At 41.1% G+C, this 27,714-nt stretch overlaps 1 protein-coding gene and 2 long non-coding RNA genes across 5 annotated transcripts in view; all 3 read left to right on the top strand.

Moving 5' to 3' along the window:
- The window catches only part of LOC140755407 (uncharacterized), a 56,592-nt gene extending 39,167 nt beyond the window's left edge, over positions 1 to 17,425 (top strand). The window contains exon 2 of the long non-coding RNA XR_012103773.1: positions 15,631 to 17,425. This is a non-coding gene — a long non-coding RNA (uncharacterized LOC140755407). The remainder of the gene's footprint in view (positions 1 to 15,630) is intronic.
- ApepP (Aminopeptidase P) overlaps positions 1 to 17,425 on the top strand; it is a 34,674-nt gene extending 17,249 nt beyond the window's left edge. For all 3 annotated transcript variants that reach the window (XM_073090595.1, XM_073090594.1, XM_073090596.1), the window contains 13 exons: positions 270 to 382; positions 1,528 to 1,663; positions 2,755 to 2,850; positions 3,825 to 4,024; positions 5,356 to 5,442; positions 6,353 to 6,442; positions 7,165 to 7,295; positions 8,001 to 8,153; positions 9,112 to 9,250; positions 10,368 to 10,545; positions 12,947 to 13,038; positions 14,033 to 14,146; positions 15,251 to 17,425. In XM_073090595.1, the coding sequence (XP_072946696.1) occupies positions 270 to 382; positions 1,528 to 1,663; positions 2,755 to 2,850; positions 3,825 to 4,024; positions 5,356 to 5,442; positions 6,353 to 6,442; positions 7,165 to 7,295; positions 8,001 to 8,153; positions 9,112 to 9,250; positions 10,368 to 10,545; positions 12,947 to 13,038; positions 14,033 to 14,146; positions 15,251 to 15,376 (1,655 nt within the window). In that variant the 3' untranslated portion in view covers positions 15,377 to 17,425. The remainder of the gene's footprint in view (positions 1 to 269; positions 383 to 1,527; positions 1,664 to 2,754; positions 2,851 to 3,824; positions 4,025 to 5,355; positions 5,443 to 6,352; positions 6,443 to 7,164; positions 7,296 to 8,000; positions 8,154 to 9,111; positions 9,251 to 10,367; positions 10,546 to 12,946; positions 13,039 to 14,032; positions 14,147 to 15,250) is intronic.
- Positions 17,426 to 22,999: 5,574 nt separating this feature from the next.
- LOC140755528 (uncharacterized) lies at positions 23,000 to 27,115 on the top strand. The gene is made up of 5 exons (XR_012103785.1): positions 23,000 to 23,149; positions 23,613 to 23,655; positions 24,806 to 24,859; positions 26,397 to 26,438; positions 27,043 to 27,115. It is a non-coding gene; the product is annotated as an uncharacterized LOC140755528 (long non-coding RNA).
- Positions 27,116 to 27,714: the final 599 nt, after the last annotated feature.

Raw genomic sequence — 27,714 nt, 5'->3', positions numbered from 1 at the left:
CTAGGGCGAAGTAAAGTACCTGCCTAGGGGGAGTGGGGTTCAGTATAGGTGGAATGGGGGGTCAGCCTAGGAGAGCAGGGGCATTAGCAGAAACTCGCATGAAGCAATTTGACCTTTGAGTAGAAAGTCGTGGTTGCCGGGTGACTTCTATGGGGCGAACGGCTTAGTCCTTAACTGGCAACGCATGTGATCGGCTTCAGGCAGATTCTGTTCTATTTGGAGTTGGTCACAATAGTATGTTACTTAATAAATTTAATTTTCTTTTCCAGCCCTCCCTGATACTCCGACAATGGACAAATGGATCACCGCGAACCTGAAGAAGGGGTCGGTGGTGGGTGTCGACCCTCGTACGATAAGCAGGGAGGAATGGACCCCGTTGCAGGTGACTACTAACTTCTTACATAGGTTTTTTTTTATATAATATAAGAGTAGCGGACGAGCATGCAGTCCACCTGATGGTAAGTGGCTACTGCCGCCCATGGACATCTGTAATCAACTCCAGATAGGATTAGATATTCCTACCTGAGGTCGGCCACAGATGCGCCGCTACCCCTGAGGACTAAGCTGGAACGCCTCGGAAAAGTCTGTCTCCCTTACCACACCCTTCAAACCGGAACACAGCAGCGCCTACCACTGCTGTTATTAGGTAGAAATAGGTGTGGCGGTGGTGCCGCCGGAGTCGAACCACAAAGGGTTCTACCACCTTCATACCTAAAAGGCTATAAGGATTACATAAGGGATCGGATCCCCAGCCACTCTCCGGATTAAGGGTCTGAGTGTACCCCCTCTAGAATAGGTAACAAAGAAACATTAGTCCTATCATTTACTTTATTGACGGGATCAGTCCGTTTACCCCCAGCAGAGGAACTTTTTCAAAGATTAGTTTCTTTTTTGCAGACCTCGAATACGCCACTGCCTTAGGAACATGGGAACATGTTAGTTAAGCCCCTCCCCGTTTAAACAATGTTATAGCTACCCCTATGGCTACACACATATGGGTGTATGTACATATTGGAATATGGGTGGTAGAATCCTTCAAGGTCCAACTCCGGTGGCACCACCGTCACACCTATTTCTGGTATAACAGCGTTAAGCGCTACTGTGTGATCTTTGAAGGGCATGGTAAGGGAGACATACTTATCCGAGGAGTTCCAACTTGGTCCTCAACAACTAGCCGACCTCAAATACGACTCTAATCTTATCTAGGGTTGATAACAGATGTACACACGGCAGCCACCTACCATCAGGTGAACACCATGTTCGTCTGCTACTCCTATATTATAAACAAGCTTTTGCCCGCGGCTTCGCTCGCGTTACGAAGTGATATTTTCATCCCCTATTTTATCCCCTTGGGGGTAGAATTGATCAAAATCCGTTCTTAGCGGATGCCTACGTCATAACATCTACCTGCATGCCAAATTTCAGCCCGATCCGTCCAGTGGTTTGGGCTGTGCGTTGATAGATCACTATGTCAGTCAGTCACCTTTGAGTTATATATATATTTAGAAACTATCTATTCTATTCCAGGCGTCATTAGCTCAGGCGAAAATAAAATTGGTGGCGGTACAAAAGAACTTAGTTGATGAAGCGCGTAGTGTCATGGGGGAGAAGCTACCCCCCAGACCGTGCAATGAGGTGGTGCCACTGCCCGTCGAGTATACAGGTACTGGCTATTATTGTCATCATAATCAGCATCATCATCATCATCGCCATTGGCATCATCATCAGTGTCGTCATTTTCATTATCATCATTATCATTGTAATTGTCATCATCATCCATGTCATAAACATAATCATCACTATCATCATTGACACAATTGGCATCATCATCAGTATCGTCATAAACATCATCACTATCATTATCATCACAATTTTCATCATCCTCAGTGTTCTCATAAACATCATTGCCATCATTATCATTGTAATTGACATCATCATTATCGTCATCAATATGGTCATAATAATAGTTTTCCTCATCTAAATTTATTGTCGACATCAATGTCGATATCATCATCATCGTTATCATAATCAATATCTTTTTCCACATATAGTCTATTTAGTAATTATAATTGTCGACATCATCCCGATTTTCGTCATTTTCATCATCATAATTTTTGTTATCACCATCATCGCTATTATCATCATCTTCATCGTCATAGTCATCTACATCATTACTATAGATGCGCCGAATATTCGTTTGGTATTCGGTATTCGGCGTATTCGGCATCTTTTTTGCTATTTGTATTCGGCCGAATTATTCGGTTTTGGTGCCGAATATATTCGGTTTGAGTATTTCTATTTTCTTGTGTACCCGACACGGTACAGGACTAACACACAAAACTTCTAATGTAAGATTTATGTTATATTATAAGTCAAACTCAAATTCCATGTAGAATGTGTTGAATAAAATAGTTGAATAAAATTAAGCAATTAAACTTCAAATCAAAACTTATTTGGAAACTTTAAGTCAACACATTTATTACTGAATCTATAGTTAGTATAGTCAACATTGATTTTAAACATTAAATCAACATTTTAAAGTGTTAATAAACACACATAACTGGCAAATAGACAATTAAGAAATGGTAAACCGAATAAATCGGCCGAATATTCGGTTCGATAAAGTTAAAACCGAATATTATTCTGTATTCGGTTATTCGGTGAAACCCCTATTCGTCGCATCACTAATCATTACCATCATCATCATCAGGTTATGATTCATATAATATTTTATTATATTTTTCATACCAACAGGCAAACCCGCGGGACAGAAGATAAAAGAACTGAGAGAGAAGATGATAGAGAAGAAGGCAGAGGCGCTTGTCATCACAGCGCTGGATGAAGTGGCGTGTAAGTATTAAGGGTTCTGTACCTAAAGGGTAAAACGGAACCCTATTTTTTAATATAATATAGGAGTAGCAGACGAGCATGCAGTCCACCTGATGGTAAACTGCTGCCGTATGGACATCTCTAATCAACCCCAGATAGGTAGATTAGATGCCTACACGTGAGGTCGGCCACAGATACGCCGCTACCCCTGAGGACTAAGCTGGAACGCCTCGGAAAAGTCTGTCTCCCTTACCACATCCTTCAAACCAGAACACAGCAGCGCTTAACACTGCTGTTATAACAGAAATAGGTGTGGCGGTGGTGCCGCCGGAGTCGAACCACAGACGGTTCTACTTCCTTCAAAAACTTGTTGACTTGACTATAGTCCTGCGGAGGTACTTACAACTTGTCAGTTTATTTTTTCTTATACTAATTTTAGTATTTATTTTAGCGGCCACCATTATACATACTCCGTGACAATTTCAAGTGTCTATCTATTACGGTTCAGGAGATAGAGCCCTGTGACAGACGGACAGACAGCGAAGGCTTAGTAATAGGGTTCCGTTTTTACCCTCTGGGTACGGAACCCTGAAAGTGAACTAATGAATATATCGATTTTTATTTCTTCAAAATAAATCGATTAATAAAAATCGATAATTATATATTAATTTTTGAATAATTATTTTTTGAAAATGACTTAAAGATTAGAAGAATTTAAAAGACATTGCAACGAAACTTAATGTTAAGAACTAAATCGTGAGACGCGCGTTGCCGACCACTCACTTAAAATAATCGATCAATTAATCGATTTCTAGAAATAATCGTTTATTTGAAAAAAAAAACATTAAAAAACATAAACTATTAATTACGATAACGGTGCAATTAACAAATCGACACTAAAAATGTCTATTATTACACTGTGTGTCACTATTACACTAAAATAATATTTTTTTTAGAAATATCGATTTTTTCACATAAAGGTATTTTTATTTCAGATACACTTAACTTACGCGGTTCGGACATAGAATATAATCCGGTATTCTTCTCGTACTTGCTGATAACACAGGCGAAGGTGGTGCTGTTCTGGGCGAACGGTCACCTACCACCAACAGTGGTGGACCACCTCAAGGGGGAGGGGGCTGAAGTGGAGGGGAGAGCGTATGACGAGATTCTGAACTACTTGATCGAACAGGCTGTGAGTATTCTAACTAATAGTATATTCCTATCTATTGTATATAGAATATCCCTATTTTGAAGGTGGTAGAACCCTTTGTGGTTCGACTCCGGCGGCACCACCGCCACACCTATTTCTACCTAATAACAGCAGTGTTAGGAGATGCTGTGTTCCGGTTTGAAGGGTGTGGTAAGGGAGACATACTTTTCCGAGGCATTCCAGCTTAGTCCTCAGGGATAGCGGTGCATCTGTGGCCGACCTCAGGTAGGAATATGTAATTCAATCTGGGGTTGATTACAGATGTCCATACGGCAGTAGCCACTTACCATCAGGTGGACTGCATGCTCGTCTGCTACTCCTATATTATAAAAAAAAAACTAATAATATGATTACCTTTTTTTGTTAACGAGGGGTAAACCTTCAAAAGGTACCCGGTGCCGTGGGAGCGTCACGGGGTTATGTGGGATTCTTACCGCACTAAAACCCCTCCGGTGGCCGTTCTCGGCGCTGCGTAGAGGGCTCCGGGATATCCAAAGGAACGCAACCGAAGTCCTCTTAGCGCGTTGCCCCGTCGGGCTCCGTCCAGGTGAACGTGACGCTCGCCACACCGTCTAGTGTTCACGACGGTATGCGACCACACATACCGTCGTCCTTCTCGTCGCTTGTTGGATGGTTCGAGCTCCCACTCTTGCTACCCTCAACCCCAAAGATCCCTTTTAGTAGCCTTACGACAGGCAAGAGATAGAGGTATGCGCTTCTATAGTCCGATTTATAATTAGGTGTCCAAAATGTAAACAAAGGTGTTGGCCTATCAAGAATATATGTTTCAAATGGTAGTTTCTTATTTTTGACGATATTTTAGTAATACAACGATAATAAAATAATAACCTAAATAAATTAATAGCAATTCACATTTTCCAATTTATATTACCTCAATACAGTAATAAGAATAAAAACAAGGTTTATGGTAGAAAATAAATTGTCATAATGGTAACACATTCGGGATCCAAAACATTTTTTGTGCCGCCATTTTTAAGTTTCGTGATCGTGGTCTAACTTTAATGTTTTCTGGTTTCCATAGCTCATTTGTTAAATTGTGTGTAGTGGTCCAAAGTTTTTGTTTTTTGTTGAGTTTGTTAAAGTTTTTGTTTCTTGTTAATTTGTTAAGGTTTACAACACCTGTAATCGTATTTTGACAGTGACATTTCTTTGTTTACATTTTGGACACCCAATTATGAATCAGACTATAGTTGTGTTCGAAATTGGCTCTTTGATTACATGTGAGTGCAACAACTTCAGAGCGGACTAGAACTTTGACGCGATAACAAATTTAAATGTTTGAATGTTTGCAGAAAAACCTATCGCGGACTGGTGACGGAGATCACAGTATCTGGCTGTCGAGTGATGCTAGCGAGGCCGTACATCGTGCGGCTTCGGGGGTGAGAACTACCCTTAAAATACTACCCTTAGAATGAATATTAAGAAAAAAAATCATATAATAATTTAAATTTGATTGTGAATGGCCATGAAAATTTTAAAATTTGATTTAATTTTTTTTTAATTTATTTATTTATTTTATAGTTTTTGTACACAAAATAAATCATACAACACAGAAGTCATAGAAATAAGGTACAAAGGATTTTATTATTATGATTTCAACTTATATTTTTGATGTTGTTGTGTCCACACTAAAGTCGCATAAGGTAAATCCTTAATCCTGATTCCTGACGATCCTGATGAGGAGAATGAGATAAAATTATTAAAATCGTGTATCTTCATCGGTTCTTGATAATTGTTCAAAATTTTAAATTAATCGGACCGTTCAAAGTAGGTAAAAATCCAGTTCAAAGATTCCGTTACATACATACATACAGGTCAAGCTAATAAAAGCGTGGTAAAAACGAAATTTGCACGCCGAAATGGTAAAATAAGAGGATTCTTGTATCTTAGGGTGCTGTATTACAATTTGTTAACTAGTAGAAAATAGTTTCTAACATTGTGATCATATGTTTCTTAACAAATGTTTGTAAACATTTTAAACAGCAGTGTGGTAGCACCCTTAGGACACACTTCAACAGAGTTTTGTACCTTATTTTGGCAAATAAAGATGTTTGATTTGATTTTATTTGAATCTTGTGACGATTGCAAAGGGGATTCGAAAAAATCGCGCAATATCAGGGGGTTGTGAAATAGGGGAGAGGGGGTTTGGAAAAATCAAGAAATATCACAATGGGGTTGTCGGGGGTGAAAAAATCAAAGATCAGAAAGAGGGTAAAGTTGCTAAATCATTGCATTATTAAGGGGTTCCTTGACAAAAGTATAGGTTATAAGAAAAATATACATTTTCAGGAAGGCGTTATTGAAAAACCACTGAATCTAATATCGGAGGTGTCGCCGGTGGCTCTCGCTAAGTTGGTTAAGAACGAAGTGGAATTGGAGGTAAGGATTATATGTTTTATAATATAGGAGTAGCAGACGAGCATGCAGTCCACCTGATGGTAAGTGGCTACTGTTGTATGGACATCTGTTCAGTAAGTGGTTACTGCCGTATGGATATCTGTAATCAAATGTAAGATTAAATTCCTACATGAGGTCGGCCACTGATGCGATACCCCTGAGGACTAAGCTGGAACGCCTCGGAAAAGTATGTCGCTCTCACCACACTTCAAACCGGAACACAGCAGCGCAACACTGCTGTTATAACAGAAATAGGTGGCGGTGGTGTCGCCGAACGAACCACAGAGGGTTCTACCACCGATTAGACTTTCATATGTGGTGACCATCCAGATATCAGGAGTGGCAATAAAGGTAGAACTCCAGTTGATTACATCTAACCAAGTGAATATAAAACTGTTACATTTTTTCGCATATTTTAAAAAAGAGGGGGGAGGCAAAAAAGGGCGGTCATTTGCTAACTAGCTGAAAAAAGGACTTCAGAACCAAACAAACTGAAAAATGTGGATCAACAACGGAAAAAAAGAACGTCGATGGAATCATATGTATTAGTCGGCGAATAAGTCTAGGACACATTTCTAATTTTGTAAAATTAAATTAACTTTCTACACTGGGGGCTACCTTTTTCCCGCCCCGAGCGTTCGACGACTTTAGCCTGTCACTGCTCTGAAGTAAGGTATTTTTTTAATCTCATAATTATTTCACAGGGTTTCCGTAAATGCCATATCAAAGATGGCGTAGCGGTGGTGCGTTTCCTTCGCTGGCTGCACGAACAGATCTCGGCGGGAAACAACGTGACAGAGATACAGGCGGCCGACAAACTGCTCGAGTTTAGAAAGTCAGTTATTCAATCAGTCATTCACGTACTCACTCATCAGATCATTTGCTCACGCACTTATTCACTCATCTATATTAGCTCACTCACTCACTCATTAGCTTATTCGCTCACTTACTTTATGAGTTTACTACCTTACCCTCTCATTCGCTCTGTCAAGCATGGCTCACTCATTATTTCACTTACACCTTAGTATAGTCAGCGTAAAACTGGTAATCCAATCTGAATATAGATATGAATCGCGTCGCCATAGCAAATTGTATGACTACACCTGCTCGCAACAATTTCAGAGCGGACTAGCAGTTTGGCGCGGACTATATCATTCCCTCATTCCCTCGCACATCAGCTCACTCGCTCACTCACCCTGACCCATTCATTCATTAGCTCACTCGTTGACTCACTTACTCATTACCTCACTCGCTGACTTACTTATTACATCGTCACTGGAAAGGCAAAAAGACTAACGTGTAAAGGAACCGCTTTGCGTGTTAGTATTTTTGCCTTTCCAGTGACGATATCATTCGCTCACACAGTCACTCATTGATTCAATCTCATTGGTTAACTCATTCACCCACTTATTAATTGACTCACTCACTCATCAGTTCTCTCACTCATTAGCTCACTCACTTAAAATTAAAAACAAATCTGCTTACATAATACTTCAATGAGACCTTGGCATCATCTTTAAATATTTCCTTCCGCTTCTAGGGAGGAGAAAGACTTCATGGGCCCATCGTTCGAGACCATACCGGGCGCGGGGGAGAACGGGGCGATCATACATTACTCTCCGTCGAGGGAGGGGGAGCAGCGGGTGATCAAACCCGATGATGTGTTCCTGCTGGACTCTGGTGGACAGTACAAGTGAGTACATAGTACATATACACACACACGTGTGTAACCAGTACACGTGAGTGCACACGCACACGTGTGCATATCTCATTGTAGGGGAGAATGGGGTGCGTGTGCGAGTGTGTGATTGTGTGGATGTGTGTGTGAGAGAGAGAACGAGAGAGAAAGTGAGAGAGCGAGAGAGACAGAGAGAGAGAGAGAGCGAGAGAACGAGAGAGAAAGTGAGAGAGCGAGAGAGAGAGAGAGGGAGAGAGAGCGAGAGAACGAGAGAGAGAGAGAGAGAGAGCGAGAGAACGAGAGAGAGAGAGAGAGAGAGAGAGAACGAGAGAGAGAGTGAGAGAGTGAGAGAGAGAGAGAACGAGAGAGAGTGAGAGAGCGAGAGAGAGAGAGAGAGGGAACGAGAGAGAGAGAGGGAGAGAGCGAGAGAACAATAGAGAAAGAGCGAGAGTGAGAGTGTGCCTGTGTGAGTGAGGCACAAAGAGAGTGTGAGAAAGTGTGTCTCTCCCTCCCTGTGAAGGAGTGTGTGTTTGATACCGGGGGCGGGGGAGAACGGGGCGATCATACATTACTCTCCGTCGAGGGAGGGGGGGCAGCGGGTGATCAAACCCGATGATGTGTTCCTGTTGGACTCCGGGGGTCAGTACAAGTGGGTACATTCTCATAGACATACGTGTGTAACTCTTATTGTAGGGGAGAATGAGGTGTCTTCGTGTGTGTGAGTGTCTGATTGTGTGTGTGTGTGAGAGAGAGAGGGATACACAGTGTTGGAGCGAATGGTGTACGTGTGTATGGTGTATGTTTATTTGTTTAGTGTGTGTTTCTGTACGTGTGTGTGTGAAATATCAGTGATGAGGAGAAAGGGGTTGATCGGCATTATTCTGGGGGGGGGGGGGGCAGTACAAGTAATTGTTTGTGTGCGTGTGTTCAAAAATTGTATTTTTAACCCTATTATACTCCTTGTCTGTTCTAGGGATGGTACGACGGACATAACCCGTACTAGATACATGGGGGCCCCAGACAAGATCCCGGGGCCCTTCAAGGCGGCGTTCACGCGAGTGTTGCGCGGACAGGCGGCGCTGGGGTCCGCGCTGTTCCCCAAGGGGGTCAAGGTGAGTGACTGACTGTCTTGATTTGTTTTTATAATATAGGAGTAGCAGACGAGCATGCAGTCCACCTGATGGTAAGTGGCTACTGCCGCCCATGGACATCTGTAATCAACCCCAGGTATGATTAGATATTCCCACCTGAAGTCGGCCACAGATGCGCCGCTACCCCTGAGGACTAAGCTGGAACGCCTCGGAAATGTCTGTCTCCCTTACCACACTTCAAACCGGAACACAGCAGCGCCTAACACTGCTGTTATTAGGTAGAAATAGATGTGGCGGTGTAGGGTTCAACACTTTCAAAATATACTTCAAAAATATACTTCAAAACATACTTTTCCGAGGTGTTCCAGCTTAGTCCTCAAGGGTAGCGGCGTATTTGTGGTCGACCTCAAATACGAATTTTATCTTATAATCATCATCATCACTGGGACGTCTTACCCCCCGGGCGCACATATATTGCGGCAATGTCAACATAAGGGCGGTGGGCAGGAAATTCGGGTCTCGAGGGTACCCTCTTTGCCCGGGCAGATTCTCAGGTGGTCAAATGCCCCCTGGATTTATAATATTTATTCATAATAATATAAAGTTATTTAAATGAACAAGTATCAAAAATGGACCAACCCCACTGTTAAGTATGTTATAAGGTTGATTACAGATGTCCATACTGCAGTAGGCTTATCATCAGGTGAACTGCATTATACAATATAGGAGTAGCAGACTACTCCTATATTATATGAAAAATGCTTGTTTCCACTTTATTTATCCCAAACTGTGCGCTCATCTGCAACTCCTGTATAAAAAATGACCGTTGGCTTTTTTAATTCCCAAGTATAGATTAGTAAAGATACTTCACCGCCTTCAAATTGAATAAAGCCACAAATGGCTTATTAGTTAGTTCTTTTTTTTAATTCTTGACAAATAAAAACTTTTTTAGAGAAAATTTAGGAATAAATAACCAATACTGCGTAATTTACATAATAAATAAATAATTATTTCAAATATTTTAGGGACTTTATAGCACGGAGACGTGGCAAAACTTTTTACGCAACTATTTCAATTCTCAAAACTGGGTACATTTTCTTGTTAGGAGTGAGTAATCTTTACTTATCTATGTCCCCAGGGCAACGTGCTGGACAGCCTCGCCCGTCGTCCGCTATGGGAGGTGGGAATGGACTACGCTCACGGCACCGGCCACGGAGTGGGGCACTGTCTGAACGTACACGAGGGGCCCGCGGGGGTGTCCTGGCGGCCCTACCCGCACGACCCCGGCCTCGCGCCCGGGCAGGTGCTCAGCAACGGTGGGTGGTACAGTGGGCACAGTGGGTACAGTGAGGCCACACCCGCACGACCCCGGCCTCGCGCCCGGGCAGGTGCTCAGCAACGGTGGGTGGTACAGTGGGCACAGTGAGGCCCCACCCGCACGACCCCGGCCTCGCGCCCGGGCAGGTGCTCAGCAACGGTGGGTGGTACAGTGGGCACAGTGGCGCCCCACCCGCACGACCCCGGCCTCGCGCCCGGGCAGGTGCTCAGCAACGGTGGGTGGTACAGTGGGCACAGTGGCGCCCCACCCGCACGACCCCGGCCTCGCGCCCGGGCAGGTGCTCAGCAACGGTGGGTGGTACAGTGGGCACAGTGGCGCCCCACCCGCACGACCCCGGCCTCGCGCCCGGGCAGGTGCTCAGCAACGGTGGGTGGTACAGTGGGCACAGTGGCGCCCCACCCGCACGACCCCGGCCTCGCGCCCGGGCAGGTGCTCAGCAACGGTGGGTGGTACAGTGGGCACAGTGGCGCCCCACCCGCACGACCCCGGCCTCGCGCCCGGGCAGGTGCTCAGCAACGGTGGGTGGTACAGTGGGCACAGTGGGCACAGTGGCGCCCCACCCGCACGACCCCGGCCTCGCGCCCGGGCAGGTGCTCAGCAACGGTGGGTGGTACAGTGGGCACAGTGGCGCCCCACCCGCACGACCCCGGCCTCGCGCCCGGGCAGGTGCTCAGCAACGGTGGGTGGTACAGTGGGCACAGTGGCGCCCCACCCGCACGACCCCGGCCTCGCGCCCGGGCAGGTGCTCAGCAACGGTGGGTGGTACAGTGGGCACAGTGGCGCCCCACCCGCACGACCCCGGCCTCGCGCCCGGGCAGGTGCTCAGCAACGGTGGGTGGTACAGTGGGCACAGTGGCGCCCCACCCGCACGACCCCGGCCTCGCGCCCGGGCAGGTGCTCAGCAACGGTGGGTGGTACAGTGGGCACAGTGGGCACAGTGGCGCCCCACCCGCACGACCCCGGCCTCGCGCCCGGGCAGGTGCTCAGCAACGGTGGGTGGTACAGTGGGCACAGTGGCGCCCCACCCGCACGACCCCGGCCTCGCGCCCGGGCAGGTGCTCAGCAACGGTGGGTGGTACAGTGGGCACAGTGGGTACAGTGAGGCCACACCCGCACGACCCCGGCCTCGCGCCCGGGCAGGTGCTCAGCAACGGTGGGTGGTACAGTGGGCACAGTGGGTACAGTGAGGCCACACCCGCACGACCCCGGCCTCGCGCCCGGGCAGGTGCTCAGCAACGGTGGGTGGTACAGTGGGCACAGTGGCGCCCCACCCGCACGACCCCGGCCTCGCGCCCGGGCAGGTGCTCAGCAACGGTGGGTGGTACAGTGGGCACAGTGGGTACAGTGAGGCCACACCCGCACGACCCCGGCCTCGCGCCCGGGCAGGTGCTCAGCAACGGTGGGTGGTACAGTGGGCACAGTGGGTACAGTGAGGCCACACCCGCACGACCCCGGCCTCGCGCCCGGGCAGGTGCTCAGCAACGGTGGGTGGTACAGTGGGCACAGTGGGTACAGTGAGGCCACACCCGCACGACCCCGGCCTCGCGCCCGGGCAGGTGCTCAGCAACGGTGGGTGGTACAGTGGGCACAGTGGCGCCCCGCCCCACCCGCACGACCCCGGCCTCGCGCCCGGGCAGGTACTCCCCTACAGTACAGTACAGTGGGGCCCTACGAGATTACATGAGAGATGGAGGGTAAATGAGGAAGTGAAAGAGAGGATAGATAGGATAGTAGGCTGACGTTGGATAATTGAGCATACTTTTTACTCGCGGCTTCGCTGTCAAAGGACGATGACAATAGTTGTTTTTATCTGTCTGTCTGGAACATTTTTTCGGGATGAAAAGCTACCCTATGTCCTTTTCTGAACCCCTGACAACGTGTGTACATAATTTTGTTACAATCGGTTATGTAGTTGAGGCGTGAAAGTGTTACACAAACTCATTAGCGTTTATTATATTAGTTAGGATATGAATAAGTGAAACAGTTATATGATGTTATGTTTTAAAACATAAAACACAAAAAAAAAGCAGTGATAGCCCAGTGGTTAAGAAACGCGGCCTCTCGATCGAGGGGTCCGAGGTTCAAATCCCAGGCACGCACGACTGATTTTCAAATTTATGTGCGTATTAGAAATTAATTATCACTCGCTTATACGGTGAAGGAAAACATCGCGAGGAAACTTGCATACCTGAGAAATTTATAAAAAAAATCTCATAGGTATGTGAAGTCTACCAATACGCACTAGTCCAGCGCGGTGGACTATGGCCTAATCCTTCTCATTCTGAGAGGAGACCCGTGCCCAGCAGTGGGACAGTAATGGGTTGATGATGATGATGTTTTAAAACATGAAAATGTGATATAATGTTATTTGTATACAGAGCCCGGATATTACAAGGTGGGAGAGTACGGTATCAGACATGAGGATCTGGTGGAGATCGTGGCGATCACCAAGGATAGTGATCATCCAAAGGTATCATATACTTTCTTAACTCTTTTGAAGGTGGTAGAACCCTCTGTGGTTCGACTCCGGCACCACCGCCACACCTATTTCTGTTATAACAGCAGTGTAGCGCTACTGTGTTCTGGTTTGAAGTGTGGCAAGGGTATACTTTTCCGAGGCGTTCCAGCTTAGTCCTCAGGGGTAGAAGTGGGTCAATATAAACGTAAAGTTAAATATTTTTTTTAATAAAATTACCTGCATTTGCAATATTTTCTAGCCAACTTCATATTGCCGAATTTTATCTATCGGTTTTGTTGTAATTTATTTATTTATTTATTGTTTAAAGTTAAAAATAACGGTTATGCACCAATTAAACTAATAAATTATATAAATTACACTTAAAATAAATTATATAAATTCACAATATCGATGTTAATAATAATAGTAAAAATAATGTTAACGATGATAACATTACTCTTACCATGAGTTTTTACGTTTTGACAAATGTGACTGTTTTGGTATTTGTTTACGTATTTGCCCATACGATTTCCAAGTCCTGATATAATCCGCTAGGGGCGCTGATTGGACTGCTGAATACCAAAACACTCATATTTGTCAAAACGTAAAAACTCATGGTAAAGGTACAGATAGGTTATGAAAATACAATAATTAAGCATAGATTAGTAAAGATTACTCACTCCTAGCTAGAGAATGTACCCAGTTTTGAGAATTGAAATACTTGCGTAAAAATGTTTTGCCACGTCTCCGTGCTAAAATATACCTAAAATATTTGAAATAATTATTTATTTATTATGTAAATTCATGTAAATTACGCAGTATTAGTTATTTATTCGTAAATTTTCTCTAGAAATGTTTTTATTTGCCAAAAATTCAAAAAAAGAACTTACGATAATAAGCCATTTGTGGCTTCATACAATTTCAAGGCGGCGAAGTATCTTTACTAATCTATGTAATTAAGTATAAAAGAAGTATAAAACTTATATTTTTGTTTTGTTTCACTCAGGCAGCGAATCTTCTAGACGATTATGATGGTCGTGGTGTCCTCGGCTTCAGTACATTGACAATGGTGCCTCACCACCGCATCTGCATTGCAGTTGACCTGCTGGACGACTTCGAGGTCAGTTTCACGGCACACATAGAACCCCACACATATACGATGACACTGTTAGGATATAAGATCTTGGAATTATTTTAATAATAACTTCTTATTTTCTTTGTTCAAACACATTTTTATTCCAAACTTATTTTTGCCCGCGGCTTCGCCCGCGTTTAAAAGAAAATAACTAACATACATAAAACTGAAAATTCGTACCTTCATTTGGAATGATAGTGGCGCCATCTGGCGAAAATTGGTCGTACCAACTCTGAAACCTTCGTGGGCTCATGGACAACAACTTTGCTAAAGATCATCACTTGATCAAATGCATAGTTTACGATTCAATACTTACTAATATCGATTAAAATAATCCACTTTTTGGTCCAAAAGATCGATTCTCCGATTAATCGATCTTAGATCGCCATCCCTAGTGCCCGTGGGATTTCCGGAATAAAATCCTATGACCTTTCTTGGGTCTCAGACTATCTTTGTACAAAATTTCATTAAAATCGATTCAGTGGTTTAAGCGTGAAGAAGACACAAACAGACAGACAGACAGAGTTACTTTCGGATTTATAATATTAGTAAGATTAGTAAGGATTTTTTGACAAGAAGAAAAACCAGATATATTACCAAAGAGTATAGTAACCTATAACAATACTTTCTCAATCATCATATAAATCAAGATTATAATGTTTACTTGCATACATACATAGACCGATTTTATTTCTGTAACCAGCTTATATAGACCAACTTTATTTCTGTAAATTACGCTTTCTACACTCACAGCCCCACACTAGGATTCCTTGTGTCGTGGGTGCCATGGACACACACAAAGACAAATACACAAACACCCAGACCCAGAAACAGAAATCCAAATTCATCATTTAGATATCTGTCTGGCCGGGGATCGAACCCGGGACCCTTTGCGCGTCAGACCGGTATGGTGGCCGCTCCGCCACGCGGGTCGTAAATTATGTGATCTATACATGAATCAGTGTGATGTGACTGTAACAATATATTCCTAAATTTTGACAGTTCTTATTGTTATATATTGTTTAATTGTCTGGTATATTTTTTAACTAATTTTGAAGCTACCTACTTAGAACCTGGGTATTTTTGCAGCTCGCCTACATCAACGGCTACCACCAGCGCGTACTCCGCACCCTGGAACCTGTGCTGCAGCAGCGCGGCTTGGTGGAAGACCTGGATTGGTTGAAAGCGGAATGTGCGCCTATTACCAGGGAATAAGAGGTTTTAAGATTTCTATTTTTCTATAATATAGGAGTAGCAGACGAGCGTGCAGTCCACCTGATGGTAAGTGGCTGCTGCCGCCCATGAACATTTGTAATCAACCCCAGATATGATTAGATATTCCTACCCGAGGTCGGCCACGGATGCGCCGCTCCCTAAGGACTAAGCTGGAACGCCTCGGAAAAGTATGTCTCTTACCACACTTCAAACCAGAACACAGCAGCGCTACACTGCTGTTGTAACAGAAATAGGTGTGGCGGTGGTGCCGCCGGAGTCGAACCACAGAGGGTTCTACCACTTACTACCTATTACCATTGTATTTATCTCTAAGCCTAAAATCGTCAGAGTTATAACTACTACAATATGGAAATAGTGCTACAAAACAAAATAGCGTATGTATACAGATTTTCATGCAAGGGAGACTTTTCAGAGGCATTCCAGCTTAGTCCTCTGTAATATACTTTTCCGAGGCATTCCAGCTTAGTCCTCTGTAAACATACTTTTCCGAGGCATTCCAGCTTAGTCCTCTGTAACCTACTTTTCCGAGGCATTCCAGCTTAGTCCTCTGTAACATACTTTTCCGAGGCATTCCAGCTTAGTCCTCTGTAACATACTTTTCAGAGGCATTCCAGCTTAGTCCTCTGTAACATACTTTTCCGAGGCATTCCAGCTTAGTCCTCTGTAACATACTTTTCAGAGGCATTCCAGCATAGTCCTCTGTAACATAATTTTCCGAGGCATTCCAGCTTAGTCCTCTGTAACATAATTTTCCGAGGCATTCTAGCTTAGTCCTCTGTAACATACTTTTCCGAGGCAGTCCAGCTTAGTCCTCTGTAACATATTTTTCCGAGGCATTCCAGCTTAGTCCTCTGTAACATACTTTTCCGAGGCAATCTCAAGGTAGAAATCTAATCCTATCTGAGGTTGACAGATGCCCATACGGCAGTGACTTACCATCAGGTGGACTGCACGCTCGTCTGCTACTTCTATATTATAACAAAACATGCATTTGTATGAAATTATACTTTTCTGGCGCATTTAATAAAAATATTAGTGCATTTATAGACAACGAACAAAATGTACACAAAAAAAATATTTTTTGTATAATAAATAATCGTATCGTATAAATAAATAGCTAAAACTTCCATCCGGTCATACATACATACAAATACGCACACATACAAACATACATACATACATACATACATACATACATATAAATACACACACACATACAAATACATTTACAAAAACGACACTGTATGTACTGTGCTATTTTGTTAAAAATTAAGGAACCACACTATCTCTTTGGGATGGACCTGTAATGATAGCTGTGTTTGTGTAAAATAAATAAATAAATATACAAACACACATACATACCTACAAATACACAAGTTATGTATGGGTGCAGACGAGGGTGTTTGATTGAGATTGCGAGATTGTTACTAAAACTATTTATTCAATTTTTACAATTGATACTACATTCTAAACTAAAATCTAAATTATTCTTTGTGAATCTCGTACGATGTTGGTAACGAGAATGACGCTCTGTAGGACTACCATGAGTTTACAAAAGTATTACTCGCTAGCGACTGCGTAAAATAAATGTATGAAAAATTGTACAGCGCCTCTGGTGGTTACTCGTAGAACTAAAATCCGTAGTGACGTAACTCGATACGTAAATAAAAAACCTATCGAAATCAAATCGCTAGCGAATGTCATTATGATCTATTGCCATACAAATTCGGTCCCATAAGTCATTAATTTGACAGACGTTGTCAAGAAATACCGTAACGATAGTAGTTATGTTATTCACTAGCAAAATGACAATAGTTTTCTATTTACCATTTCTATAGTGGCGTTTCTATGCCAACTCATGGTAGTGCTACTGTCCGTGGGAACGCTACACGACACCACACATTACCGGAGTTGGCACTATTTTAGATATATAAAAAGCAATCATTCGGTCCGAATATAACACACACCCACACATACATACATACATACATTTATAGTGGTCGAATATAGACCTTTTCATGAAGTTAATACATTTATAGTGGTCGAATATAGACCTTTTCATGAAGTTAATACATTTATAGTGGTCGAATATAGACCTTTTCATGAAGTTAATACATTTATAGTGGTCGAATATAGACCTTTTCATGAAGTTAATACATTTATAGTGGTCGAATATAGACCTTTTCATGAAGTTAATACATTTATAGTGGTCGAATATAGACCTTTTCATGAAGTTAATACATTTATAGTGGTCGAATATAGACCTTTTCATGAAGTTAATACATTTATAATGGTCGAATACAGACCTTTTCATGAACTTAAAAAATATGTTATGTGGAAGAACTTAATGTTGGCTACTTACGTTATCAATAATCAATCTGTCTAAATATTAAATTAACCTTAATTACAAACTTATATAAACGTCTGTAATAAAATGTATTCAATGTATTTTAAATGTAATAATATAATTTGAAAACAATGTTTAATATATGGTATTATAAACAGATTTTGTTTTATTTCATAATCATCAACAACCCATTACTGTCCCACTGCTGAGCACAGGTCTCCTCTCAGAATGTGGAAGGATTAGGCCATAGTCCACCGCGCTGGACAAGTGCGTATTGGTAGACTTCACATACCTTCGAGATTTTTTTTATAAATCTCTCACGTATGCAGGTTTCCTCACGATGTTTTGCTTCACCGTTAAGCAAGTAATAATTAATTTATAATACGCACATAATTTCGAAAAATCAGAGGTGCGTGCCTGGGATTTGAACCTCGGACCGAGGGACAGAGTTTCTTAACCTATCACTGCTTTTTTTAAATATTTGAAGGAATTCATTGAGAGGTACACTAGAATTTTATTAAAACAAGTTGTAGAGAAAGAAAAGTAAATATATTAAAAGAAGTTGTTCTAAACAATAAATGAAACGTTAAAATCATAAAAAGTTTTAGGTGTTAGATTCTGCAGCGATAATGTTTTTCTCATGTTTGTAAGTACCCTTACCATGAATTTTTACGTTTTGACAAATATGACTGTTTTGGTATTTGTTTACGTATTTGCCCAACAAATTCCAATCAGCGCCCCTAGCGGATTGTATCAGAACTATAGTGTCAGTAACGTAACATTAAATGTCTAAATTGACCAAATGGCGCTCTATGTTTTGTCTCTCTTTTTTGCGAACATGTGAGGCAGACAAAAAGACTTGCACTTACTTATTGTTACGTTTACTCAGTTACTGAAGCAAACGGAACAGAATAATGGATTGAGTGAACGTAACTTTAAATTGTGGGATGTTTTGAAAACTCATGGTAAGGGTACAGTTCTTTGACAGCAATGATGTTAGTGATTCTTTGTCACGCTGCAACCCAAACGGCTTGACGGATTCACATATGAGGTGTCGTTGGATTCGTCTAAATTGTGGGAGTAACAGAGGCGTTTTTAAACAGTTTTTATAATAATTCGATTAATTCAATAAGTAACTCGGATAACTTTGAAATAAAAAATAACAGTTATTAGGAAAGTTATAATCCAAATCATTGCTATCTTTAAAATTTGTGTGTGTGTGTCTATGTACAAATAATGTGCGTCCGCAACTACAGATTTTTTTTATAACATAGGAGTAGCAGACGAGCATGCAGTCAACCTGATGGTAAGCTACTGCCGCCCATGGACATCTATAATCAACCCCAGATAGGATTAGATATTCCTACCTGAGATCGGCCACAGATGCGCCGCTACCCCTGAGGAATAAGTCGGAACGCCTCTAATAAATATGTCTGTCTCTCTTACATTTTGAAAGTTAATTTATACAATTCGTATCATTCAGCATTAAAAAAATTGAAAGTTAAATAAACGTGTAATTTAAAATGCGTGACTAGCTGCTTAAAAAGTGTTCTACAGTATTAATGAATTTATTTGACATTATGAACAATATAATATATAATTATTAAGGACATGTTATTATTAGATGTATTATTATATTGTTTTATTATTTTTATTATGTTATTATTAGGTGTTTTGTTTTATTATTTTTTAGAAGGACATGTTATTATTTTATTGATTAAGTAGATACAATTTCATTATATTCATTAACAACACATATTACCATTGGAAATAATTAATATTACTTTAATATAACTCGCCATAACAATTTGCATGCCATGACATGACTGATTGTCAGATTCCTAGAAACTATTGTGAACATATTTTTTGTACTATTACCGCAAATAAAATATTTCATTTCATTTCATTTCAAACACTATGTAAAAAAGCGTCCTATATAGACACTTAAGTGATTATTTGACTGATAAAACGGTGTGGTCTGAAGTAGCTCCAGCTCCACATGTAGATACCATTAGGTTTAGTTTAACATTGTTAATAACTTTCTCTTTTTTTTGAAACTTGCTACGAAATTGATTTTTATTTATTTAATAACTTTTTAAAGATGTGTGTCTTTTTTTTAAGATGTGTGTTATGGAGTTTCTTCAAATCAAATCAAATCATTTTTCGATCGATGTCGATTCTGTCGATTTGAGGTAGACAAAAATACTTGAGCACTTACTTATTGTTACGTTTACTCAGTCTACTAAGCAAACGGAACAGAATAATGGATTGAGTAAACGTAACGTAAAATTGTTGGATGTATTGAAAACTCATGGTAAGGGTACAGGAGCAGGACTAAGTTGGATTGTCTCGGAAAAGTATGTCTCTTACCACACTTCAAACACACACAGCAGCGCTACACTGCTGTTATAACAGAAATGTGTGGTGGTGGTGCCGAAGATGAACCACAGAGGGTTCTTCAGACCATTTCAAAACAAGATCACTCCTATTATAAGAATTGTATTATTAGTGATATAAACTTATAACTTGTACAGGAAAACTCAGAACAATTCAAGCCTCAATGCCACACCTGTGTCTATACTACTAAGTACATAAACCCAACTGCATTTCGTGGCGTTGATCGTTAAGGCTCATGCCTACTTCTGATATAATTTGGTCTAGATTTTTTTTTGTTTTAATACAGAAGAAGCAGTCGAGCATGCTGTCCACTTGATGGTATTTGGCTACCGCCGCCCATGGATATCTGTCATCAACAATCTGTAATCCCAGATGGGATTAAATCCTACCTGAGGTCGGCCACAGATGCGCCGCTACCCCTAAGGACTAAGCTGGAAAAGGCTAAGTTTACGAGGTTTTTTCACGAGTTTTGTTCAGGAGGGGATACCTTCGAAAGGTACCCGGTGCCGTGGGAGCGACGTAGGGTTATGTGGGATTCTTACCATACTGAAACCCCCCCGGTGGCCGTCCTCGGCGCTGCGTAGAGGACTACGGGATCTCCAAAGGAACGCAACCGGAGTCCTTAGCGCGTTGCCCCGTCAGGCTCCGCCCAGGCGTGACGCTCGCCACACCGTCTAGTGCGGCGAGCGTCACGCCGGTACGACGGTATGCGACCACACATACCCCCGTCCTTCCCGGAGACTTACCACATCCTACGAACTTACCAGCACTATACTGCTGTTATAAGAGAAATAGATGTGACAGTGGCGCCTTACACACATGGGGTCAAAGGTGATAGAAGCCCCTGTTTTTCAACCCTGGCAACACCACCGCCACACCTATTTCTGTTATAACAGCAGTGTTAAGCGCTGCTGTGTTCTGGTTTGAAGTGTGGTAAGGGAGACATATTTTTCCGAGGTTCCAGCTTAGTCCTCAGGGGTAGTGGCGCATCTGTGGCCGACCTCAGGTAGGAATCTAAATACGTGGGGTAGATCGCAGATGTCCATATAGAAGTAGCCACTAACCATCAGGTGGACTGCATGCTCGTCTGCTACTCCTATATTATAAAAAAAATGTGAGCTGTCACGGGACGCCTGGCAGATGTGAAACATCGACATTATTTTGTAAAAGTAATATGCAGAAAAGAACATATTGTGATAGGAACTAAATATGTCATAATGATAAAATAAAATATTACGATTTTTTTCCAGATAACGATGACTATTTATTGAATTCGATTGCGCATGGCGACGCGTCGCCACACCGTACACACTACTGCATATAGACTGTATATATATACCATCGTATAGCGTAGCGTAGCGGCCACGGCATGCGTCGCCACGCCAGAAATCGGTTTTACGTGCGGCTATAGATGTTTCACATCAAAAAAGTCGAACCACTTACGATTCTACCACTATGGCATGACACTTAAATAATTTATTATACGTCTCAAAATTATTAATTAAATATAGGAAAGAATAAAAGATTGAACAAAAGCATGACGCATTTGATTTCAACAATAAGTTATATTTTTAATTTAAATTATTAATGCTGTTTATGTGCACTACTTTTACTTGCGACTTCGTCTGTATTTAATCATTGATAGATGCGGGCTTTGAAGGTAGAACTCTTTGTGGTTCGACTCCGACGGCACCACCGCCATACCTTTTTTTTTAAAACCTTCAAAAGGTGCTCGGTGCCGTGGGAGCGACACAGGGTTATGTGGGATTCTTACTGCACTAAAACCCCCTGGTAGCCGTCCTCGACGTTGCTAAGAGGACTCCGGGATCGCAAGCCGAGTCATCTGAACGTGTTGCCTCTTCGGGCTCCGCTCTGGTGAGTTCAGGGCTCGCCACACCGTCTGGTATTCATGACAATGCTACAACACAAACCGCCGTCCTTACCGTGGTCGCTTCCTAGAAGGTTCGATCTCCCATTCCCGCCGCCCGCAACCCCGGAGCCCCCATTTAGTCGCCTCTTCCGACAGGCTGGGGATACCGTAGCTCTGTTCTCGTCCCGGAGCTACAGGGACAACCACCGCCACACCTATTTCTTTATAACAGCAATGTTTAGCGCTGCTGTGTGAACTTTGAAGGGAGTTAAATAAAACTACCTATACGAGGCATTTCTACTTAGTCCACAGGAGAAGCTCAGAAGGTGGTAGAACCCTCTGTGGTACGACTCCGGCGGCACACGCCACACCTATTTCTACCTAATAACAGCAGTGTTAGGCTGCTGTGTTTGAATTAATACGAACAAACAAATATGGACAAACTGTTTCTAATACTTATATATAAGGCTTAGTCTATTAATACAGGTACTGTACGAACAATTTATAATTATTAATACGGTTACCGTACGAATAATTTATAATTATTAATACGGGTACTGGACAAACAATTTATTATTATCCGATTCGAACCGGTAGATTTTGAGAAATCTCAAAAAAACTACAAAAAAAATTTTTGAAATGTTTTTTTTTAATAACTTTTAAACGGCTCTACCGGTCGATTTTAGAAACTAAGCTCTTAACATCAAAAAATTACGTCGATCGCCATCAGCCCGTTCGAAATCAATTTAAAAAAAAAAAAAAAAAACCTAACCTAACCTAACCTAACATAACCAATTGAATAAATGTACGAATAAATATATTATAAAAAAAACCTAACCTAACCTAACCTAACCAATTGAATAAATGTACGAATAAATATATTTAAAAAAAAATTGAATAAATGTACGAATAAATATAATTTATTAGTCCAGTACCTGTACAAATAGTCACATTGTATATATAAATAGGATTGACCAAAGATATTTATTTGGGATATTTAAACAGCTGTTTCAATCCACCATTGTTTTAAACCTATAAAACCGCGTTTAATTCAAAAATTGGTCAAATTGATTTTGCGTGAAATTTATTCCGTGTGTTCGCCATCATGAAACTGTACATCGCCGCCTGTTTTTTTGCCGTAAGTTATTTTATATTACAAGTAATGAACGAGCATGCAGTCCACCTGATGGTAATTGGCAACTGCTGTCCATGGACAACTGTAATCATCCCCAGATAGGATTATATTCCCACCTGAGGTAGGCCAGCTTGTAGTCCGCTCTGAACTCATTGCGAGGTGTAGTCAGAGAGCCAATGCGGTCGAACACAACTACAAGCATATACTTCGTAGCAACGTAAGGGTACACTAACTGCGCTGTCTCCGCGGGCGAGAGCGGGCAGCGGGTACCGGGGGGTCCCGCGCTGTCTTCGTACCGCTAATATCTACAATTTTCTGTTGCAACGCGGCTCATTTCTATATTCAGAGCGGACTAGAAGTTTGTCGTGGACTCTACCATCATATATATTGGATTGTAACGAAGTAGTTTTAATCCTAATTTATTTATTTATAATGATATAAATGCACTATTTAATTATTTTTTCAGATCCTCTTCGCCTTCATCCAGATATCCCAACAAGCGCTACCTGGTATTTATTTTTATTTTTAATTTTAAAAATCTGAGGCTCGTGTTTGGGATTCGACCCTTGGACTTCTTGGAATTGCACACACATAATCAAGTTTAAGTAATGAAGAAGTGATGGAAACCTTTACGGATTATCTCGGATATCAGTGGATATGGATACGGATATAGATTATAGATATCCTGGTACATCACTAGATTTATAGGGTTCCGTACCCAAAGGGTAAAAACGGAACCCGATTACTAAGCTTCCGCTGTCTGTCCGTCTGTCACAGGGCTATATCTCTGGAACCGTAATAGATAGACGGTTGATTTTTTTACAGATTATGTATTTCATAATATAGGAGTAGCAGACGAGCATGCAGTCCACCTGATGGTAAGCTACTGCCGCCCATGGACGTCTGTAATCAACCCCAGATAGGATTAGATATTCCTACCTGAGGTCGGCCACAGATGCGCCGCTACCCCTGAGGACTAAGCTGGAACGCCTCGGAAAAGTATGTCTCCCTTACCACACTCCTAAAAACGGAACACAGCAGCGCCTAACACTGCTGTTATTAGGTAGAAATAGGTGTGGCGGTGGTGCCGCCGGAGTCGAACCACAAAGGGTTCTACTACCTTCATGTACATGTACTTCAATGTCTGCCATATTAACGAATACTAAAAATTTACAAAAAGGTTGATGTTGCGTTACCGACTCCACTTATTCAATTAATAATATAGAACTATTACTGGATTACATCTGTAATCAATCCGAGATAAGATTAGATTCGTCCGTAAGCCTCCGGAAGCGAACCATAAAGAATGTTGTGTAATTACCATAGATTAGTAAAGATTACTCACTCCTAACAAGAAAATGTACCCAGTTTTGAGAATTGAAATAGTTGCGTAAAAAAGTTTTGCCACATCTCAGTGCTAAAATGTCCCTAAAATATTTGAAGTAATTATTTATTTATTGTGTAAATTACGCAGTAGAAATTAGTTATTTATTCGTAAATTTTCTCTAAAAATGTTTTTAGTTGTCAAGAATTCAAAAATAGAACTTACTAATAAGCAGTTTGTGGCTTCATTCAATTTCAAGGCGGCGAAGTATCTTTACTAATCTATGGTAATGACCTTCAAGTACTAGTATCTAAAAAAATACGTTTTATTTTTAGTTGGCGGCAAACAGTTGGGAGGTGTTACACAAATGCTGAATGCCACTACAGGCAGTGAGTTCAATTAATAATTCATTAATAATCTAGACAGAAATAAAAAAAATATATTATTATTCTTTAATTCTTTTATGTTTTTTTGCGTTACCGACAATAGTTGCTTGCACTTTACTTTTGGTTGAAATAATTATCTTGTTAGAAATATATTCAAATTATTTAATTATAGTAATATTTAAATAATTATTTTCTATTATTTTTTATAGTAATAAGTGCCCATTTATATTGTCGCTGGCTGTATGCGTTACATGATTGTATGCATTAGCATAAAAAAAGTAAAAGAACGCTCTTGACATGAGAGTTGTATTTTGCGCAGGAATCCAAAAGTTGTAAATTTGATCAAGAAATAGTTTTATTTTTATATTATTTATTGGCAAACATTTTTAATAAAAGGAAAAAATGTTGCAATTGAAGCGGGCGGCAAGAGTGGGAGCTCGAACCGCCTGGCCAGCAACCCCGGGAAGGACGGCGGTATGTGTGGTCGCATACCGTCGTGTACAACAGATGGTGTGGCGAGCCGCATGCTCACCTGGGCCTAGCCCGACGGGGCAACGCGCTAAGAGGACTCCGGTTGCGTTCCTTTAGAGATCCCGGAGTCCTCTACGCAGCGTCGAGGACGGCCACCGGGGGGGTTTTAGTGCGGTAAAAATCCCACATAACTCTGTGTCGCTCCCACGGCACCGGGTACCTTTCGAAGGTTTCCCCCTCGAAATGAAAAAAAAAATTGTAGACGTTCAAAATGACTTCTATATGAAACAATTTGGAATAAAAAGAGTTGAATTTAAATTTAAACAAATATTACATACATTTTACTGTTTTTTTTCTTTTAAACGTCTTATTTTGTAAGTTCCTGCTTTACGACTTGCCTTTTTATTATTTCATTATCTCTCTATAGTATAGATATATTAGTAAAGATTACTCAGTCCTAACAAGAAAATGTAACCAGTTTTGACAATTGAAATTGTCATTGTCATCTATTTTCGTGTTGGACAAATATTAAAAAAAAGTGTAGCTTTTAGAGCATTTACGATTGAAACGATATTTCTCTGCACTTTTTCTATGATTTCGTGTTGTTTTTGCATCACTTACCTGTACTTGTCGGCATTGTTCCAAATACACCATGACTATCGGAGACGTAATGGGAAAACAGTCAGCCATTTTACTTATGTGTCAACCATTTAATGTTTTCCTTCAATAATAATAATAATAAACGTTTATTGCCATAATAACACAGTTTACACAAATAATAAATGTACAGTTTTACAGTAATATTAATATGACAAAAGGAATTCGGCTCAGCATTGCTGTCTCAGAATCAGGGATTCGTGTAGCGCTGTTTTTCAGCCGCTCCTATAATCCCTGTGGTGTTAGGTGGGATAAGAAGATAGTCAGCCGTGGGGCATCTCCTGGGTTTTAAAATCCAAGCGTGTATGTGTGTGTGTGTGTGTGTGTGTGTGTGTGAGTGTGTATAATTACAAGGCGGTGATATATCTATACTTATCTATGAATCTCTCATGATTGATTTCTAATTTTTCAGACAAGCTCCCAAACGTGCCACTGCTGTAGTCGAGAATTGTAAGTGAGTATTGCAAATACATACATTTAAATAAATGGTTTATGAAAGGAATCTTAAATCTAGATATTTTCTTTAAATTAGTAATTGTTTCATGTTTGATAAATATTATATAAGATGCAATCTAAATTGTCATTATTGAGAATATTATTAAGGAGTTCAATAAAAAAGGATTTTCTCCTTTTATATTCTACATTTTTTATATACTGTAGGAGTAGCAGACGAACATGCAATCCACTTGATGGTAAGGCTACTGCCGCCCATGGACATCCGTAATCAACGCCAGATAGGCTTATATTCCTATCTGAGATCGGTTACAGATGCGCCGCTACCCCTTAGGACTAAATTGAAGTGCCTCGGAAAAGTATGTCTCCCTTACCACACTTCAAACCAGAACACAGCAGCGCTAAACACTGCTGTTATGAGGCAGAAATAAGAAAACACTGCTGAGAACATATCTAATTTAAATTAGCCTAATAATTAAATAAGAATATTTTTAATTAAATTGTTCTACTAACATCATCTATTGACAAGTTCCGCTACTCTTAATATTCTTTTCAAAAAATATATATTATTACCTACACATTTTAAGAATTTGTTTTTGTTTCAGATCTAACTGTTCCACTTAAGATGCACAACGTGATCTGTATAATTATATGTATCAATAAAAGTTTTAAGTATTATTTATCTTTTTTATTTACTATACCACAAAATATATTATTGCAGTGTACAAAGCAGTCGATTTTGGCATAACGTCAAAAGATGGCGATACTATTATTTCTGCAATATATCGCAGTTTTCTAAAAGTTTTGTTAAACTTTGACAATGTCAAAATGGTGTATATGTTACAGTCAAAGTGATCAAATAGCTATTATATGATAATAATGACTAGGTATTATGTATAATGACTAATTTGTCCTGACAATGTGTTAAATTAATCACTTTATCTGGCTGTTATATATAATAGCAGGTTAAAATTAGTCAAAGTAATAAATATGTTATTGTAAAAGCCCGATACGGTAAATCTTAAACATCATCGAAGTAGTTGTAATAGAGTAACTATGAGTTGTATAGTTAAGGTCCGAATTATCGTGAATCAAACCTGCTGCGCGCTTAGTTTTCTGTTTTTTTATATGTTCCAACCTTTATTTTTATACATGGGGAAACCCATCATGGGTTCCTCTCAGCCGCGGGGGCAGCGGAGAGTATATGCCGGACTCCTATCGGCTAAAACCCCACGGTGTCCCTCTGTACGCCCTTTGACGGGACTGCGGCTACGCTA

This window comes from Epargyreus clarus, unplaced genomic scaffold (genome assembly GCF_041222505.1).
Source record: "Epargyreus clarus isolate Ecla_fem2 unplaced genomic scaffold, WU_Ecla_fem_2.2 ptg000033l, whole genome shotgun sequence".
In the NCBI taxonomy this organism is placed as follows: Eukaryota; Metazoa; Arthropoda; class Insecta; order Lepidoptera; family Hesperiidae; genus Epargyreus; species Epargyreus clarus.
Note: the sequence above shows the minus strand (reverse complement) of the source record. Positions and strands in the feature narration are given on the sequence as shown.